The sequence below is a fragment of the Scyliorhinus torazame genome, chromosome 15 (genome assembly GCF_047496885.1).
Source record: "Scyliorhinus torazame isolate Kashiwa2021f chromosome 15, sScyTor2.1, whole genome shotgun sequence".
Lineage (NCBI taxonomy): Eukaryota > Metazoa > Chordata > Chondrichthyes > Carcharhiniformes > Scyliorhinidae > Scyliorhinus > Scyliorhinus torazame.
This window is the reverse complement of record NC_092721.1, coordinates 50527709-50547817: the sequence shown is the minus strand read 5'-3', so window position 1 is coordinate 50547817 and position 20109 is coordinate 50527709. Positions and strand designations below refer to the sequence as shown.

The 20109-nt window shown below is 48.0% G+C and overlaps 1 protein-coding gene across 1 annotated transcript in view; it reads left to right on the top strand.

The window, feature by feature from the left end:
* dct (dopachrome tautomerase) overlaps positions 1 to 20109 on the top strand; it is a 111973-nt gene that overhangs the window by 72343 nt on the left and 19521 nt on the right. The window contains exons 3-6 of the mRNA XM_072476230.1: positions 376 to 476; positions 3367 to 3533; positions 8438 to 8617; positions 18593 to 18731. Of these exons, the coding sequence (XP_072332331.1) occupies positions 376 to 476; positions 3367 to 3533; positions 8438 to 8617; positions 18593 to 18731 (587 nt within the window). The remainder of the gene's footprint in view (positions 1 to 375; positions 477 to 3366; positions 3534 to 8437; positions 8618 to 18592; positions 18732 to 20109) is intronic.

Sequence of the window (20109 nt, the reverse complement as noted above, 5' to 3'; positions counted from 1 at the left end):
TGGATAACATTAAAAATCTATGAATTTTTAAGACACACTTGCCATTTCAGAAGGTTAGTTTTGATGGTAAAACTGAAAATAGTGACAGATCCGAGATAATGTATAATGCATCTTAAAAAAATATCTTTCAGCATTATAATTGTGTTAAATTTTCAATGGGTCTCTCAAGTATACCATAATTAAAAATGAAAATGATCAAATTTTCATATACATGGAGATCTTGATAAAATTAATTTCTGAGTCTGATAACTGTTGTGTGCAATTGACAAATCTTGGATTCACTGTGCCAGTTACAACAGTAATTTACCAATTCTCATTTTCATCTGATGAATTTAGTTAATGTGAAATTTTGTCTTTTTTTCTTTATTGTTGCAGGACCTGGTCGTGCATTTAAAGCTATTGATTTTTCTCATCAAGGTCCAGCTTTCCTTACCTGGCACCGATACCATTTAATGCTGCTGGAGAGAGATTTACAGGTTGGGAAGTTCTACAATCTGGTTTAGCTCTGTTGTGAATTATTTTATTTCGCAAGAAGTTCAATGAAATGAAAATCGCTTATTGTCACAAGTAGGCTTCAAATGAAGTTACTGTGAAAAGCCCCTAGTCGCCACATTCCGGCGCCTGTTCGGGGAGGCTGGTACGGGAATTGAACCGTGCTGCTGGCCTGCCTTGGTCTGCTTTCAAAGCCAGCGATTTAGCCCTGTGCTAAACCAGCCCCAATAGATGGGCAAGAAAAGGGGAGAGGATGGACTTGAACCCAGAAAATAGTGTGACACTATCTTCACCCCTCCCCCTTTGAGGGTTCTTTCTTGTTTTGTATCTCAGGTTCAGATAGTTTATAAATTAATAGGGCAGGATTTTTTGGATTGTGAGGTTTCCCAACACCTGATGAGTCAGTGAGGAATGGATTCCTACTGATCATTGCAGTCCCACAGTCACTTGGGATTTGGATTTATTGCCACCTGTACCGAGGTACAGTGTGTTCTGCCTACAGTCCAGGCAGATCATTCCATACAGGAAAAACATAGGACATACATAAATACATAATGTAAATAAGGAGACGGCACATTAGCACAGTGGTTAGCACAATTGCTTCACAGCTGCAGAGTCTCAGATTCGATTCCCGGCTTGGGTCACTGTGCGGAGTCTGCACATTCTCCCCGTGTGTGCGTGGGTTTCCTCCGGGTGCTCTGGTTTCCTCCCACAGTCCAAAGATGTGCAGGTTAGGTGGATTGGCCCTCCACCTAAGCCCCTTAGTGTCAAAGAAAAAGGCTAGGCGTGGCTACTGGGTTATTGGAATAGGATGGAGGTGTGAGCTTAAGTAGGGTGATGAGCAGACTCAATGGACTGAATGGCCTCCTTCTGTACTGCAAGTTCTATGAGACATAGACATCGGGTGAAGCATACGGAGTGTAGTACTACTCAGTCGAAAATATGTGAGGAGAGATCAGTTCAGTCCATAGGAGAGTCATTCTGGAGTCTGGTAACAGCTGGGAAGAACCTGTTTTTGAATCTGTTAATGTGTGTTATCAGACTTTTGTATCTCTTGCCCGATTGAAGAGGTTGGAAGAGTGAATAACCCAGGTAGGAGGGATCTTTGATTGTGTTGCCCACTTTCCCAAGGCACCGGGAGGTGTAGACAGAATAAACGGATGGGAGGCGGGTTTGTGTGATGGACTGGGCTGCGTTCACGACTCTTTGTAGTTTCTTACGGTCTTGGAATGAACAGTTGCCACATCAGGCTGTGATAGAGGCAGATAGGTTGCTTTCTATGGCGCATCTGTAAAAGTTGGTAAGAGTCAGTGTGGACATGCCGAATTTCCTTAATTTCCTGAGGAGGTATTAGCGCTGTTGTGCTTTCTTGTTCGTAGCGTCGACGTGGGTGGACCAGGACAGATTGTTGGTGATGTACACAAGTAGGAGCTTGAAGCTGTCAACCACCTCCACCTTGGCACCATTGATGCAGACAGGGCTGTGTATGATACTTCGCTTCCTGAAGTCAATGACCAGCTCCTTAGTATTGCTGACATTGAGGGAGAGATTGTTATTGTTACACCACTCCACTAGGTTCTCTATCTCCCTCCTGTACTCTGACTCATTATAGTTTGAGATCTGACCCACTATGGTCTGTCATCAGCAAACGTGTGAAGGGAGTTGGAACCAAATTTTGCCTCACAGTCATGTGTGTATAGGGAGTATAGTAGGGTGCTAAGTACTCACGGTCTTGTGGGGCACCGGTATTGAGGACTATCGTGGAGGAGCTGTTGTTGTTTTTTCTTAATGATTGTGATCTATGGGTCAGGAAGTCGAGGATCCAGTTGCAGAGGGAGGAGCCAAATCCTAGGTTTTGGAGTTTTCATATGAATTTGGTTGGGATTATGGTGTTGGACGTGGAGCTGCAGTCAGTGAATAAGAGTCTGACATAGAAGTCCTTGTTGTCGAGGAGCTTAATGCTCCGAGGAGCATTCATAGGCTGGGGACACGACTTTCGCTCCTCACCTGTGTGGAAGTCCCACCTCGGAGAGTTAGCAGCCTATCTGATTAGCCTGCAGCTATGTCATTCAGACAGCACCAGCAGTGGGCTGGCTGGAATTACAAGCGGTCCCCAGATTCAAAGTCCTGGAGTGCAGGAGCAAGAAGTACGGATTCTCATGGTAGTGAAGCAAGGTGAGGGGATGGGATGTGGGGAGAGAAGGTGGGGGTTTGATCAAGAAGTCTGAGGGTGGAGGGAGCATGCCTGATGTGGCTTGGGGCCTTTGAGGTGTGTTCCCCCATTCTCACTCGAGGCCCAAGCAAGGTGACCTGCATGACTTCCCTTTGTCCCTGAACTCCTCCTACAAACCTCAAAATTGTCAGGTGAGCCACTTAAGGACATGAATTAGAACAAGGACAGGCGGCCCACCCTAAGCCTCAGCCCCTGTCCCTGGTGTAGAATTGCAGACAGATTGGGGGTGGGCAGGAGAGGGCAGGGAAGGATACCCCCAGAATTTTATGAGCGCCCTGCCTGCAATCCCACCAGCAGGGGACTATAAAATTCTGCCCATGGTGTTCTCGGGACCTATTTCCTCATATCTTCTATCAAAGTACCAATTCTATTTTGTTTAAATAAATGTTTTGTTATTAAGTCATTCTTAGGCAAAAGTAGCGATGATCCTCTGAAGTATACACTTTTCCATTTTTGATCCAGTGTCTATTAATTCAGCATATTAACTCAACTGAAGTTGGGAATTTGCAAGCAGAGATTATCTTGTATCATTCCATGGCGCAGTATTATTAACCACAAATATGCCATGTCACTGAACCACTGTTTATTTAACTAAATGTATATTTTTGACACTGAAGTGTAATCTAATTTCTGTCTCCCAGAAACTCATAGGAAATGAATCATTTGCACTTCCATATTGGAATTTTGCCACAGGAAGAAATGATTGTGATGTCTGCACAGCTTCGTTGTTGGGATCTATGCGCCTTGATAACCCAACATTAATAAATCAGAGTTCCAGGTTCTCACAGTGGGAGATTGTATGCAATAGGTTAGTGATTGAACACTACAGATTGCATTTGAGTTCTGTGGTGAACCACGTATTGCTGCTGTATATATATTTACCGTTACTCGTTATTCATCCTACTGTTATCCACCACTGTATATATGTTCACTATTGTTCTTATTCACTGTTACTTACTGTTGTTGTGTTAATGCTCCTGTTGGCTCCGCCTGTGGCTCCGCCCCTCGGGGGAGGTATATAATTGGCAGACTTGTGGCCAGCTCTCGGTGCGGGAGCAGCAGCAGGCTGGCATACTTCTTAGCTTATTAAAACCACTGTTCTCTTCAACAACTCGACTCGTGTGAATTGATGGTCCATCAATTTAATAAGCTAAGATATCACAATGGACGCTGCTCTTAAGCCTGACTGACTTGAACTCGACCCGCAGGCAGCTGAAGCCACTGCAATCTTTGAGCATTGGCAAAGTTGTTTCGAGGCCTACCTCGACTCCTCGACCGACGACGTCTCCGGGGCGCACAAGCTGCGTCTCCTCAATGCTCGGGTGAGCCACAAAATTTTCCTATTAATCAGAGACGTGGCCTCGTACGAAGAGGTGGTTGCACTGTTGAAAGGACAGTTCGTGAAACCGGTGAATGAGGTGTTCGCTCGACATCTTCTTACCACGCGGCGTCAGCTGGTGAATCGCTGGCAGAATTCCTGCATGACCTGAGAGTACTCGCCTGGAATTGTAACTGCCAGGCAGTTACGGCAGTGCAACACACGGAACTCATGATCTGAGACACCTATGTGGCCGGAGTCCGGTCCAGTTATATCCGGCAACGACTGCTCAAAATGGGTACCCTCGACCTCAAGGACACGGTACAGCTATCTACCTCGTTAGAGGTAGTATTCCAGAGTTTGGATGCCTTCACAAATGACCAGGCGGCATCCTCGTGGACGTCGGAGGTGCGGCCATCACCCGACATGGGCATGTCCCATGCCTGTGCCACGCGGCTGCCCGCCAACTCCAGGGGGCCGTTCTGCTACTTCTGCGGCCAGGGCCAGCACCCCAGGTAGCGTTGTCCAGCTCGGACCATGACCTGCAACGAGTGCGGTAAGAAGGGGCATTTTGCCAAAGTCTGCTTGGCCCGACCTAAAGTTCCCAAATCGAAAGCCTGCCAGGCCCGACCTGAAGCTCACAGATCCTGCAGTGTGGCATCGTGCCTGCCGGTACCGCCCCTTCTGACGCATCATCCTCCTCGTGCAATCCGTCGGGACCGCCATTTTGTCTGCCATCTTTAACGCCGCCTGCCATGTGCGACCCGTGGGGGCCGCCATCTTGGCCACCATTTTCGTTGCCGCCCGTCACGGGCGACTTATGGAGGCCCCATTTTGGGACCACCCCGCTACCGCCGACCGGACCAGTCATCCGCAGCTCGGCTCTGTTACACTCGACCAGTCCCGGCCCCATCACCCCAAGAACGACAAGATCTTGAGGTGGAGGATCGAACTCTCCACCTATAACTACGATATCTTGTATCGTCCTGGGAAGCTCAATGAGCCCCCAGATGCCCTGTCCCGCGGTACATGCGCCAGCGTACAAGAAGACCGACTTCGGGCCATCCACGATGACATTTGTCATCCGGCGGTCACCCGGCTTCTCCATTTCATCAAGGCCCACAACCTGCCGTACTCCACCGAGGAGGGAAGGACCATGACCAGGAACTGCCAAGTCTGCGCGGAGTGCAAGCCGCACTTCTATCGGCCAGACGGGGCTCACCTGGTGAAGGCCTCCCGCACCTTTGAACGCCTCAGCGTCAATTTCAAAGGGCTCCTCCCCTCCACGTGTACTTCCTCAACATTGTTGACGAGTACTCCCATTTTCCCTTTGCCATCCCATGCCCTGAAATGACCTCGGCCACTGTCATCAAGGCCCTACACACCATCCTCACCTTGTTCGGTTTCCCCACCTACATCCACAGTGATCGGGGCTCCTCTTTCATGAGCAATGAGCTATGCCAGTTCCTGCTTAGTAATGGCATCGCCTCAAGCAGAACTACCAGCTACAACCCCCGGGGAAACGGGCAGGTGGAGAGGGAGAATGCGACGGTCATAAAGGCTGTCCTTCTTGCCCTACGGTTTAGAAGTCTCCCGCTGGCAGAAGGTCCTTCCCGATGCACTCCATCCGGTCGCTTCTCTGCACCGCCACTAACGAGACCCCTCACAAACATTTGTTCGTCTTCCCCAGGAAGTCCATCTCCGGGGTCTCGCTTCCGTCCTGGCTGACAACACCAGGGCCTGTCCTCCTCAGGAAGCAGGTGAGGAGCCATAAGTCCGACCCCCTGGTCAAGAGGGTTCAGCTCCTCCATGCAAACCCACAGTATGCATACGTGGCACACCACGATGGACGGCAGGACACAATCTCCCTCCGGGATTCCCCAGCAACCATTACCAACGCGCCCACCCCTACACCGTCTATCACCATCACTTGAATGTGGCGGGACTTGGCACCGGCAGCCCTCCCTGGGGCCATTACCACCGCCCCCGCCCCTACACCGTCTCCCTCTCTGTCAACACATCGCGATGAAGCTGCAGACGACACGCTCCCGGAGTCGAAGGTCCCGACACCCGTGCCCACACCGCAGCCGGGGCTGAGGCGATCACGGCGGAAGATCAAGGCACCCGCCAGACTCAACCTGTGAGTCCACTTCACCCCCGCTGGACTTTTTTTTAAACTGGGGGTGAATGTGGTGAACCACGTACTGCTACTATATATATATTTACCGTTACTCGTTTTTCGTCCTACTGTTATCCACCACTGTCTTTATGTTCACTGTTGTTCTTATTCACTGTTACTTACTGTTGTTGTGGCAGACCTGGGGCCAGCTCTCAGTACAGGAGCAGCAGCAGGCTGGCATACTTCTTAGCTTATTAAAACCACTGTTCTCTTCAACAACTCGACTTGTGTGAATTGATGGTCCATCAAGTTCTGAATGAAACACTCATGCAAATCCTACAATGCAGCATTGACTTAACTTCAAAAGTACTTCAGTGGCTGTAAAGAACTTGGGACATCATAAAGTTTTGAAAAGCATGATGTGTATGCAAGTTATTTCTTTCTTGCTCGGTGAACTGTAAGTCCATTACCACTCAGAATATGGTCTGCTTAAATTACTTTCTGATGCCATTCATTTTTTCTAACCATAATCATATCTTGAATGGGATGCAGATTTGCTCTATAAATTCAATTCTCCACATAAATTCCCAGCTGGAGCAAATCGATATGCTCTAATAATGGTAAATTTGCAGTTCCTGTGTTGCTATTGTGGGGTTATGCTGTAAGTATGTTGCTGATTATTGATTAGTTCTGTAATTTCTATATAATGACCAAAGAAAAATCTACGTTTATCCTCTCCTCGTTCTGTCTTATTCTTGTGTTACTCTGATGTCCCCACAAAGAACAAATATGTAGGACGTGATCTACTGATCGGGTTGCACCCAAAAGGCAGCTCAGCACAACGTGACCGGGAGATGGGGGGAGATCCCACTTCCGGAATCTACCCGGTTCACCATGCCTCATGAGATCTAATGCGACATAGAGCGAAACAGCACTAATAGGCTCACTCTGATATGTGTTCCCAAGATCTAACCAAGGTATGGGATCTACTCCCTCACCGTGGAAACCTTGGGCGAGCGACGCTCAATACTGGTCTCCACAAATGGGGACCAGATGGAACAGCACTCGTGGGAGTCTCCCAGGGGATTGGAGGCTCCCAGTTGCATGCCCTCTGGGGAGAGTTGTACCCTAATACTTCCTGCCTGGCTTTGCCCAGGTGGCACGGCAAGCTGGCAGGGCAACTGCCAGGGTGTCAGGCTGGCACTGCCAAGGTGCCAAGCTGGAGTTCTTTGCACGGGAGTGATCAGGCTGTGCCACTGTGGGAGGGTGTGGCAGGTAGTTGAATTGGGGTGGAGGAAGGGATCACCTTGAGGTGGAAACTATTTATCGACTTCTTTAAGGAGTATTGAGTCGTCAGCGAGGAGGGTGGTGGGTGTTTATTTTTTGCTTGGGGGAAACGGAGGTTGAGGGGCGTCCTGATAGTGGTCTACAAAATTATGAGGGGCATAGACAGAGTGGATAGTCAGAGGCTTTTTCCAAGGGTAGAGGGGTCAAGTAATAGGGGGCATAAGTTTAAGGTGAGAGGGGCAAGGTTTTGAGGAGATGTACGAGGCAAGTGTTTTACACAGAGGGTAGTGGGTGCCTGGAACTCCCTGCCGGAGGAGGTGATGGAAGCAGGGACGATAATGACATTTAAGGGGCATCTTGACAAATACATGAATAGGATGGGAATAGAGGGATACGTACCCAGGAAGTGTAGAAGATTTTAGTTTAGACGGTTGGCATGGTCGGCATGGGCTTGGAGGGCCGAAGGGCCTGTTCCTGTGCTGTACTTTTCTTTGTTCTTTGTTGTGCTTTGAAACGATAAGTTAGAAATGGCAGGCGGATATCGGGCTGGCAGCAGAATGCGTCGGGGCTGTTGTACAGTGAGTTGTGGCTTGGGGAGGATTTGGGGGATACGTTGGGCGCTCGGGTGATCCGGCTGCCATTTTTAAATGGCGTCCTGATCTCTCGCTGTACTGAGGAGTTCTGGCGAGTGGAGTTCCTCAGTGCAGAAAGCAGGGCTAAGTGAGGCCTCATCGGGGAGTTCCCTGCTGAGGCCCCTGATCTACCCCAATGGGAATTACATAGTGGGGTATGAGCGCCGGGAAACACCCGGCTAATCTCACGTGCTAAGGGAGTCTGTCCCCATTTGGGTAGGTCGCACTCATAGGCACTGGGCATTGAGCTATACTCACCACAAGGTTATCATAAGCACCACTGATCTAAAGATTGCCTCATTGTTATTGAAATTCTAACATTCAATATTATTGTGATTTTCATGTGAAATTTATAGTTTGGATGAATATAACCGCTTGGTCACTCTCTGCAATGGAACAAATGAAGGACCAATCAGGAGGGGATTCATGGAGATGAGCAGTACCCGGCTGCCAACAATGGAGGACGTTCGCCGTTGTATGTCTCTTAAAGAATTTGACACCCCACCTTATTTCCAGAATTCAAGTTTCAGTTTCAGGTAGGTATCTTACACTTGAAGAGGGAAAATAACTGTCTTACAGTATTGAATAAAAACTATATGGAAGTAACATTGTTTAAGGAAAGCTGAAGATTCTCTTGAGTTTATCATGTACCTCAGTAAACAATAATCAGGAGAATGCCCACGGATATTCTAGGTTGTGACCACTGAATATTTTGAGGGCTTACATTTGGTTGTGTAGCGGCCATTTAATAAAAAACGTTATCTAAAATGTACACGTACACTGCCGCACAACTCATCTTGGTAAAGGAGCTTGTGAATGTGTTTCTAATGCCTGCCAGCAGCCTGCAGAACAGTTAGATCATGAAGCTAATCAATGTGCATTGTTCATTTGAAGTCAGTACTGCCATTTTGTAACACACATTCCAGACAACCTTATATAGCTGAACATGGCATTAAATAGAATGTCGGAGTGCCTTGACCAGCACTGTTCAAAAGTGTTGTGTTATTCACCCTGGGGTAACACAGACTGCAATTGGATGCAGTTGTACTTGAAAATTTTATTGAAGGCATTTAAAATATATACATAATCGCAAAAATACAAAAGCTAACCAAGCAAAAGGCAATAACCTACAACCCCCCCCCCATCCCTGCATCTACCCCCCCCAAATAACAGTCCCCACTCATCCTGCTGCCACCCCAATACTCGCATCCCATTTCCAACTTATCCCCCCCCCAAACAACAAATAAACACCCAGCCCCCCCCTCCTCACTGATGACTCAATACTCCTTAAAGAAGTCGATAAACAGTTTCCACCTCAAAGTGAACCCTTCCTCCACTCCTAGAATGGCAAACTTAATTTTTTCCAAATGCCGGAACTCTGCCACATCACTTACCCACACCCCGGCCTTTGGTGGCTCCGAGTCCTGCCAGCATACCAAATCCGCCTCCAAGCTATCAGGGAGGTAAAGGCCAAGATGGTGGCCTCTCCCTCCACTGGGCGGGATATTTCTTATGGCTGCTAACATAATATTACACAGCTTCACAGCTGAAGGCTATTTCAAATGAGGAATTAGCCTTGTTAGTTGTGAGAACACTTCATACTCCTCAACTCTCAAGTTCCTACTCGAGAGCACACATGCCATGTCTCTGAGGATGATTAGTGCATTGCATGGGTTGCAAACTTTGAAGTCTGAACATTGTGCCTGAACTCTAGGAGCGTCGGCACCATAGAGACAGCTGCAAACAATCAAACACTAAAGAGCAGAGCTTCACCACTGTGGATCTTCTTGCGTCCAAAGAGTAAGTGTGTGGATGTGCGGAGGCAAGCTGAGCACAGTCTCCCTAATGTTCATAACTGTGGTCTGGGGTCTAAGGACTCCTGATGTGACCGGGGTGAGTGTGCAGAGCAAGAGTTGCCAGAACAACTGACTCGCCGGATAGCACTCTGAGAGAAGGCGGGACAGGTAAGGGTGGGGGAGGCTTGAGGGATTTGAGGATTCCATCAGTCAAAAGAACATTATTGGAATTTAATTGAAAACTGAAATATCAAATATGTTTCTGACACCAACGTCAGGCAGCTCTCAAATGTCCCACCAGGAATGTATGCAATGTGGAAAATGGGTAGAGGTCACAGTTTGGAAGGAAAAGTTGAAGGAAGATTAGCGAGCTGCCAAAGTGCGTCTTGTAGATAGCACACAATGTGGGCACTGTGCACCAGAGGTGGAGGGAGTGAACGCTTAATGTACTGGATGCAGATCAAATGGGTTGCTTTGTCTTGGATAGCGTCAAGCTTCATGAGTGTTATTGGAGCTGTGCTCATCCAGGCAAGTGGAGAGTATTCCATCGCACTCCTGATTTGTGCCTTGTAGATCATGGACAGACTTTGGGGAGTCAGGAGGTGAGTTACTCACTACAAAATTCCCAGCTTCTGACTTGTTCTTTATTTAAATGGGTAGTCCAGTTCAGTTTCTGGTTAATGGTAAGTCCCCAGGACGTTGATAGTGGGGATTCAGTGATGGCAATGCTATTGAACATCAAGATAGTTAGATTAATTCTAGTTGAAGATGGTTATTGCCTAGCATTTGTGTGGTGTGAATGTTACTTGTCACTTAAGAGCTGAAGACTCAATATTGTCCAGTTCTTGGTACATCTGGACACTGAATACTTTTGCACCCTTACGTGATCTGGCCTACATGCGTCTCCAGAACTACAGTGATGTGGTTGAATCTTAAATGACCACTCAGTTGTATGAAACCACACAAATGTTTCAAAGGAATAGTCAGAGGCTTTTCCCCAGGGTAGAGGGGTCAATTACTAGGGGGCATAGATTTAAGGTGCGAGGGGCAGGTTTAGAGGAGATGTACGAGGCAAGTTTTTTACACAGAGGGTAATGGGTGCCTGGAATTCGCTGCCGGAGGAAGTGGTGGAAGCAGAGACAATAGTGACATTTAAGGAGCATCTTGACAAATACATGAATAGGTTGGGAATAGAGGGATATGGACCCAGGAAGTGTAGAAGATTTTAGTTTAGTCGGGCAGCATAATCGGCACGGGCTTGGAGGGCCGAAGGGCCTGTTCCTGTGCTGTACTTTTCTTTGTTCTTTGTTCTTTGTTCTTTGAATTAAACCAGATGACCACACAGCATCAACCCAGGCACCGAAAACAATGGCAAACCCACCCCTGTTGACCCTACAATAACCTCCTTACTAGCAGCTGGGGGCTAGTACCAAAGTTGGGAGAGCTGTCACTCGGACTAGACAAGCACCAGCCTGATTTCATCATCCTGACGGAATCATACCTTGCAGTCAATGTCCCAGGCATCGCCATCACCATCCAAGGTTTTTATTTTTATTCGCTCATGGGATGTGGGCGACACTGGTTGGGCCAGTATTTGTTGCCCACCCCATCAAGAGTTAACCACATTGCTGTGGGCCTGGAGTCACACGTAGGCCAGACCAGGTAAAGATGACCGATTTCCTATCCTAAAGGACATTAGTGAACCAGATGGGTTTTTACAACAATGGACAATGGTTTCATGGTCATCATTAGACTTTTAATTCCAGATTTTCATTGAATTCAAATTCCATCATCTGTCCTGGTCGGATTCGAACCCATGTCCCCAGAGTATTACCATGTGTCTCTGGATTACTAGTCCAGTAACAGTACCAATGCCTCCCTCTCACTGGCAGGACAGACCCATAAGAGGTGGTGGTGGTGACACAATGGTATACAGTCTGGAGGGAGTTACCCTGGGAATCTTCACCAATGATTCTGGACCCCCTGAGGTTTCATGGCACCAGGTTAAAAATGCGCAAGGAAACCTCCTGTTGGTGATCACATACCAACAGCTCCCCCCCCCCCCAACCCCTCCCCCCCCCCCCCCCCCCCCCACCCCCCCCACCCCCCCACCCCGCACCCAGGTGATGAATCAATATTCCTCCATGTTGCACACCACTTGATAAGAAGCAATGAGGGTGGCAGAATGTACTCTGGGGGGCGGGGGGGGGGCTTCAATGTCCATCACCAAGAGTAGCTCGGTAGCACCACCACAGACTGAGCTGCCGGGCCCTAAAGGACATAGCGGCTGGATTGGGTCTATAGCAGGTGGTGAGGGAACCTAAAGAGGGAAAAACACACTAGACCAGGTGAGAACTGGGTAGGGCAGCGTGCTCCTGAAGCCTTCAAGGTCAGAGGGAAGAAGGTTATGCCCCCTTTCTTGTGACACGGGCTGCCATAAATCAGGTAGGTTCAAAGGTCCAGCCAAGGAGTAAATAGGTTTGTCAGGTAAGCGGTGAGAATTTGGTAGGGAGGATTTGGGCATTCATGGGGATAGGGGTGGAGGCGTTTGGACTGTTGGAAGGTGGGGTTGTGGTTCAGATAGCCGGGAAGTGGGGAGAGGGACTGGATAGCTGTGAGGGGTACTGGACAGCTGGGGGAGGGGGCGCCTAGACAGCCAAGGGCTTTGGGCATGGGGTGGCCGGACATTAGGCTGAGGGGAGGGAGGTCAGAAAGTGATTTGGTGGGGGGATTAGACAAGGGGCAATCCAACTGATTGTCACTCCTCAGAAATTCAGGCCATTGTATTTGATATGGAACTGGTCTTGGTTTCTACATAAGCAAGTGTTGAGAATGCCAACTCGCTGCATGGAAGAGGCTGGAGACAGCGTCCTGTGTGGGTACGAGTCTGGGGGCGCTGGCAACGGCGCTGCTGCCGCTCCCTCCAAGGAGGTATACCACGGGCCCGGTGGTGGTGGCGGCCCTCAAAATTTGGGGGCAGTGGAGGCGGCATAGGGGGGAAGTTAGGGCCTCGGCGTGGACCCCATTGCGGGGGAACCACCGGTTCGCCCCAGGAAGAACAGGTGGAGGGTTTTCGGGGTGGCACAGGGCAGGGATACGAAAGTTGGGGGACCTGTTTGTGGACGGGAAGTTCGCGAGCTTGGGTGAGCTGGAGGAGAAGTACGGGCTCCCCCCCGGGGAACACCTTCAGGTACTTACAGGTAAGGGCATTTGCCAGACGGCAGGTGGTGGAATTCCCACGGCTACTGCCACACACAGTACAGGACAGGGTGCTCTCGGGGGGGTGGGTGGGAGTGGGGAAGATCTCGGAAACTTACCAGGTGATGCAGGAGGAGGAGGAGGCCTTGGTGGTGGAGTTGAAAGGTAAGTGGGAGGAGAAGTTGGGAGAGGAGATCGAAGAGGGGACGTGGGCAGATGCCCTAGGGAGGGTGAACTCTTCCTCTTCGTGCGCGAGGCTCAGCCTCATACAGTTTAAGGTGCTGCACAGGGCACACATGACCGGGACAAGGATGAGCAGGTTCTTTGGGGGTGAGGACGGGTGTGTTAGGTGCTCAGGGAGCCCAGCAAATCACACCCATATGTTCTGGGCATGCCCAGCGCTGGAGTAATTTTGGAAGGCTGTAGCGAGGACGGTGTCGAGGGTGGTAGGATCCAGGGTTAAACCGGGCTGGGGGCTCGCAATATTTGGGGTGGCAGAGGAGCCGGGAGTGCAGGAAGCGAAAGAGGCCGGAATTCTGGCCTTTGCGTCCCTGGTAGCCCGGCGAAGGATTCTCCTTCAGTGGAAAGATACGAGGCCCCCAAGCGTGGAATCCTGGATCAGCGATATGGCAGGGTTCATTAAATTGGAGAGGGTGAAATTCGCCTTGAGAGGGTCGGTACAAGGGTTCTTTAGGCGGTGGCAACCGTTCTTAGACTTTCTGGCAGAACGATAGACATTGGTCAATGGCAGCAGCAGCTCGGGGGATGGGGGCGAGGGTTTACTTTATTTTTGTTTATGTTATTTACACTGGAAGGGTCTGAGGGGGTGTATACACCTGTTGTCTTAAGTCAGGGTGTTAATGTTAATTTATTATTTAGGTACGGGGGGGGGAGGGGTTTGGGGGGTTGCTTTTTTAGATTGTGTTTTGTACTTAACCCTGTTGGGTTCTTTTTTCTTTCTCATTTTGTTATTGATATTTTATGAAAACCTTTAATAAAAATTATTTTTTTTAGAAAAGGGAATGCCAACTCGCACAGGTAGCTTGTGGGACAGGGTAAGGGTAAAAGGGTAAGAGTACTGCGATAGTGTGATCTGAAATAGATGGATATTCTTGTCCCGCAAACAACCAAAATGTGTTCAGAGGCATCTGAAAACTTTTAATGTACTATCCATCCTTGCTCTGTGAATTCCTCATTTTCTTTTAATGACAACTTATTTAATGATTCAAAAGAAAATGAACTAAACGGATCACACACACAGGACTTTTCCCTAAAACAGCCATCGCATTTCTGTGTGCATGAGTAAATCCAGGTACTCGTTTTAGATTCCAGAATCTGCAATAATTTGCTATTATCTTCAAGTAAATCCTGGTACTTGGCTCCCATCTCTTAACACAACATAGTAAACAAGCACGATTTCAAAGCTCGTGACTTTTCATAATTCACTGTTTCCACTGTTTGGTCTAATACTGCAATCAACTCAAATGGCATTGTTTTGGCAACAAGGGCTTCACAGTACAGGATACAGTGGCTGATCTGGATGTCAGGATTCAGTTCTTTCACTTTTCTCATCAATCCTTTGACTTTTCCCATCATGGAAGCTGCTCCGTCAGATCAGATGCTATTGTACATGCTTCAGGTAAGAAGGTTTTCCTCTAGAAATGCAGTTGTTACACAAAATATTTCCTCTCTGGTCATGTAACTGGGCAATTCTTTGCAAAAGAGGAAATTCTCTTTGATATAATCCCCATCAACATACCTGACATTGGCAGAGAGTCTCCATTAATATCTGTGGGATCATCAATCGACATGGCACATTTTTCACTCAGTCTACTTTCTCTTGAAGTGCCTGTTCAATATCAATTGACATTTTGTCAATGCACCATTTAATTGTATTATCAGAATGAGGACCTTTGTCAATTTCTTTGGCAGCATCAGCTCCCAACATTACTCTCACAATACGTTTGCATGCTGGCAAAATTAGATGTATCAATGATGAGTGGCTTTGATTTCACAATGAGCTCAGCCATCAGGCAACTTGCCTCCATGCAAATTAAACATTCTGGAACAGGACAAGAGGCATCATCAGTCGACAAAAATCCGAAGGCTCAGATCCTATTCTGTCTGTATACAAAGCTGGCTTTTTTCTCTTGATGTTCTGCTGTTTCAGCTAGAATTCAATTAGTCAGGGTCCTTCACGTCTCTTCTTCAAGAACATATCCATGGCTGTGTATATCATGTTAGTTGGTTCATTCAGGATACTGCTACAAGAGGAAAGCAGCATGGAGGTACCAACCAACAGCTGCTTACTCTAATCCAGCTGTCTTCTGCCCATACTTGTAACTTCCTTTTGGGACCTCTCCCTGTCCCCTCTCCTTTGTTTGGGAATTCTTCCTGTCCCCCTCCTTTGTCCCTCTTTTCTTGCTGGTGGTGGCGTCCCGTACCAGATCACCTGACCTGAGTTATCATAGAATTTACAGTGCAGAAGGAAGCCATTCGGCCCATTCAGTCTGCACCAGCTCTTGGAAAGAGCGCCCAACCCAAGGTCCCCACCTCCACCCTATCCCCATACCCAGTAACACCACCCAACACTTAAGGGCAATTTTGGACACGAAGACAATTTTAGCATGGCCAATCCACCTAACCTGCACATCTTTGGACTGTGGGAGGAAACTAGAACACCCGGAGGAAACCCACACACACACGGGGAGGATGTGCAGACTCTGCACAGACAGTGACCCAAGCCGGAATCGAACCTGGGACCCTGGAACTGTGAAGCAATTGTGCTATGCACAATGCTACAGTGCTGCCCTCGTTCTTTTTTCTGTCTCTGAGCAGGCCTGACCCCAATGTAAAGATTCCAAACTGCGAATGTGTCACCAATTCCCGGTTTTGCATGCACAGGAGGCCCGAGGATCGTTGGAGTCTCCGACGGCACACCTGACCAACATTCGCAGCACTTTGGTTGGGAGCCCCTGTTCTAGAGCACAATTCTTCAGTGCTACTGTAGAATATTGTCAGAGCCTAAGCTTTTGCTGTATCCAGTCCTTTCAGCCATTTCTTCATATCACATGGAATCAGATGAATTGGTTGAAGACTGGCATCTGTGATTCGTGGGATTTTGAGAGGGGGCAAAGATGGGTAATCCACTCAGCACTTCTTGCTAAAGGTGTGTGCACATTTTTCAGCCTTGTCTTTTGCACCAACCTGGTGGGCTTCTTCCTCACAGAGGTTGGATGGATTTTGTGATAATTTTATCGTCACCATCACTTAGACTAGCTTTTTAAAGTTGCACATTTATTAATTAATTGAATTTAAATTCCACCAGCTGCCATGGTGGTGTTTGAACTATTATCCCCATAGCTTTAGTCTATATGGGGTTTATTGGTTGGAAGGACATCTGATTGTAAAACAACTTGCCAAATCCAAAAGTGTGGTGCCCTACTCCCTCATCCCCACCGCCTTTGTCAGCGCCTGGACGCAATTTCCCGCCTGACCCTCATCGACTTGACACCGAGTGGAAGGAAGGGAGAGCTAGGGTATTTTCACAGCAAGGTGTCAGGATCTTGGACAACGGCTTCCCTTGGCCTACGATGGAGCAGCAGACTGCAAAAGTTGTGCCGGGCTGGCTGATGAGCTGGCTGCCATTGTTATTGTTACTGGGAGTTTGAACGATGTGTCATTTAGAAGCTTAGAGGAAGTGAAGGAGGAGATTAGGGGGGCGGGGGCGGGGGGGGGGGGGGGGGGGGGGGGATTGAATTAAACCGTTTAACTTGACGGTGCCCTGGCAACTTTGGAAATTGCCTGAGGGCACTTGGCAACATTGGCCAAGCTGGTTGTGGAGAAAGCAGTGCTGTGTATCTAGAAACCCTTTCATTTGCACAGAGCCAACTTTCAAGGGAACTGCTACCATTTATTAAAGGGATTATTTTAATTAGGGAAGGAGCTGGCGATCTCCTCGTGAGAACTTGGCAAGTTATTTTGAACACTTCAGGAGAACAAATTGCGCACAACTTTCTGGAACTTTGTTACTAGCAGCTACATCAGAAATAGATATGAATGGAGAAGGGTGATCAGCTAGGATTGTAGTGAACCAATGTAACATGGGGAAAACCTGAAAGAGAGAGCGGAGAGCCCCCAGACTACCAGACGGGACCGCTTGTCCAGTAACATTACCACGACCCCTGAACTTATTTCCCAATGTCATTGGAAGTTGATGTGGTTTCACTTGCATGGAATCATCTGCAATTCAGAAGGATGATATAAATATTGAATCCTTTGACACTAGCAGAGTGTTCAAAGGATAAGTGCCTGTTTAGCACAGGGCTAAATCGCTGGCTTTGAAAGCAGACCAAGGCAGGCCAGCAGCACGGTTCAATTCCCGTAACAGCCTCCCCGAACAGGCGCCGGTGGTGGCTTGGGACTTTTCACAGTAACTTCATTTGAAGCCTACTTGTGACAATAAGCAATTTTCATTTCATTTCATAAACTGTTAGCTTTTTCCCCCTGAAATGCTTTTTTGAGGCTGTTTCTCATTATGCTCTGTGGAGATAAGATTTTGCTGAACAAATATTCTAAAGTAAAACAGTTCTGATGCAAAGAATCTTGAATATTAAATCATTACAATACAGATGATAGACCAAAGGAAAAGATTAAAGTTGAAGGGGCAACATTATAATCAATTATCAGCAAGTAATGGGATTGGTTACTTTGATTAGAATTCAGGCAACTCTAGCTATATTATTAGCTTTATTAGATTTACACGCAATATGTGGATCAGAAAGGCTAATTCTTAGATTCCTTCAATAACATTTTCACAACAATATTTTTCAAGACTGGCAAAGTATCAATCTCCCTATTCAGAGGTCACATTAAATATTATTGTCCAGGCACATTGTATGAATCTAATTAATGCATTATGAAAAACTTCTTATGACATGAATGAAAAGCTGTGTGCAACTTGAAACCAATTTTTAAGGTTTTAATTTGCAAAATTAAGGCTTACGGTGCCACAGAACTTTTGTCACTTTGAACTTATAGTTTTACATAGAAATCATAGAATCCCTACAGTGCAGAAGGAGACCAATCAGCCCATCGTGTCTGCAGCGAGCCTTGGAAAGAACACCCTACCTAGGCCCACACCCCATCCCCGTAAACCCACCTAATCTAAGTGGGCAATTTAGCGTGGCCAATCCACCTAACCTGCATCGCTTTGGACTGTGGGAGGAAACCGGAGGAAACCCACCTAGAAAGTGCAATCTCCACACAGACTGTCACCCAAAGCCTGAATTGAACCCGGGTCCCTGCCGCTGTGAGGCAGCAGTGATAACCACTGTGCCACCCATAGCTCCTCTTTCTTCTTTCCCTTCATTGATGAAAACAAAATTCTGTGCAAGCTCACCTATTTTATATTGTTTATTTAAAGCACTACTTGAATTAGTGAGAAATCCTACTGTCTCCTGATTTGTCAGACTTTGCGCACCGATACAGAGATGGAACTACTGCTTTTTCTTTCAGAAATGCGCTTGAGGGATTTGATACACCAGATGGTGAAACTGGCACTGGCGAAATTCAGAGTCTTCATAACCTAGTTCATTCTTTTTTGAACGGAACAGATGCTTTTGCGCACTCTGCAGCAAATGATCCACTTTTTGTGGTATGTATAATTGAATGGTGATGCCTCTGAGGTAACCATCCTCCCTACCGTAGCACCATCTATCACCATGTGATTCCTGCTTTGCCACTGGTAAGAAATGTACTGCTGTGTGAAGTTACTGTCATGATATTCAGATAAACATCATGGTGCAAACACACATACATACTGATGGACAGATCAACGGACCAATCAACACACACGCAACATCACAGCCAATCACAAGCAAGAGCACACACACTATAAAATGGGGAACACTACAGTTCCCGCTCATTCCAGCAGGAGACAGCTCAGGGCACAGAGCTCACAGCGTGCCACTCAGACATACGCCATGTGCTGATTGCCTCTCTAAGATCGTTTAAGGGCTGGATCCACAGGTTAAAGGGTAAAGAACAAACCACAGTCATAAGTTTACAGATGTTGTTATTGATAGTAATAAAACAGAGTTGTACCTTCTGCAACTGTGTTGGTTCGTCTGTATAGCGGAACACCCAACACGAACCCAGCAACTGTGAGACCTACCTACACATCTTCAGGAATCCGCCAGCCTGCGCCATGGACACCATCAGCCCGCCGCAGCCGCCCCAAATCGCTGGAAACCTCGGCGTCAACTGGAAGCTGTTTAAACAGCGCTTCCAGTTCTTCCTGGAAGTCACAGAAAGGGAGAATGCTTCGGACACCAGAAAAATCACCCTCCTCCTCCCCACGGCGGGGCAACACGCCATCCACATATACAACTCCCTGGTGTTCGCGGACGGTGAGGACAAGACGAAGTACAAGACGGTCCTTCTTAAACTCGAGCAGCACTTCAGCGTCGAGGTGAACGAGAGTTTCGAGAGGTACCTCTTCCAGCAGCGCCTGCAGGGTAAGGGTGAGCCTTTTCAATCTTTCCTGACACACCTCCGTATCCTCGCGCAGTCCTGTGGTTATGAGGCCACCTCCGATTCCATGATTCGGGACCAGATAGTTTTTGGGTTCACCTCGGGCACCCTACGCCAGCAGCTCCTCAAAATTAAGAGCCTCACCTTAGCCACCGCCATCGAAGCCTGCGTCGTCCATGAAAACGCGGCCAGCCGGTACTCCCAATTCCAGGCGGCCGAATCGGCACGGCAGGGGTCCTACGAGGCCGAGCGGGTCCAGTCGATTGAGTTCCTCCCGGCACGCGGCCTCCCGCACTTGTACGCACCAAAAGAGATGTCGACGCAGAGGGACACGACGCGCAGGCGTGCTCTACGCAGGACCGAACTGCGCATGCGCGATGGCGCAATGAATGTCATGACGTCACGACGTGCGGCAACTGTGGATCCGCACATTTAAAGCGGCAATGTCCAGCAAAGAATCGACAATGGCTCCGCTGTGGCAAGATGGGCCACTACGCTGC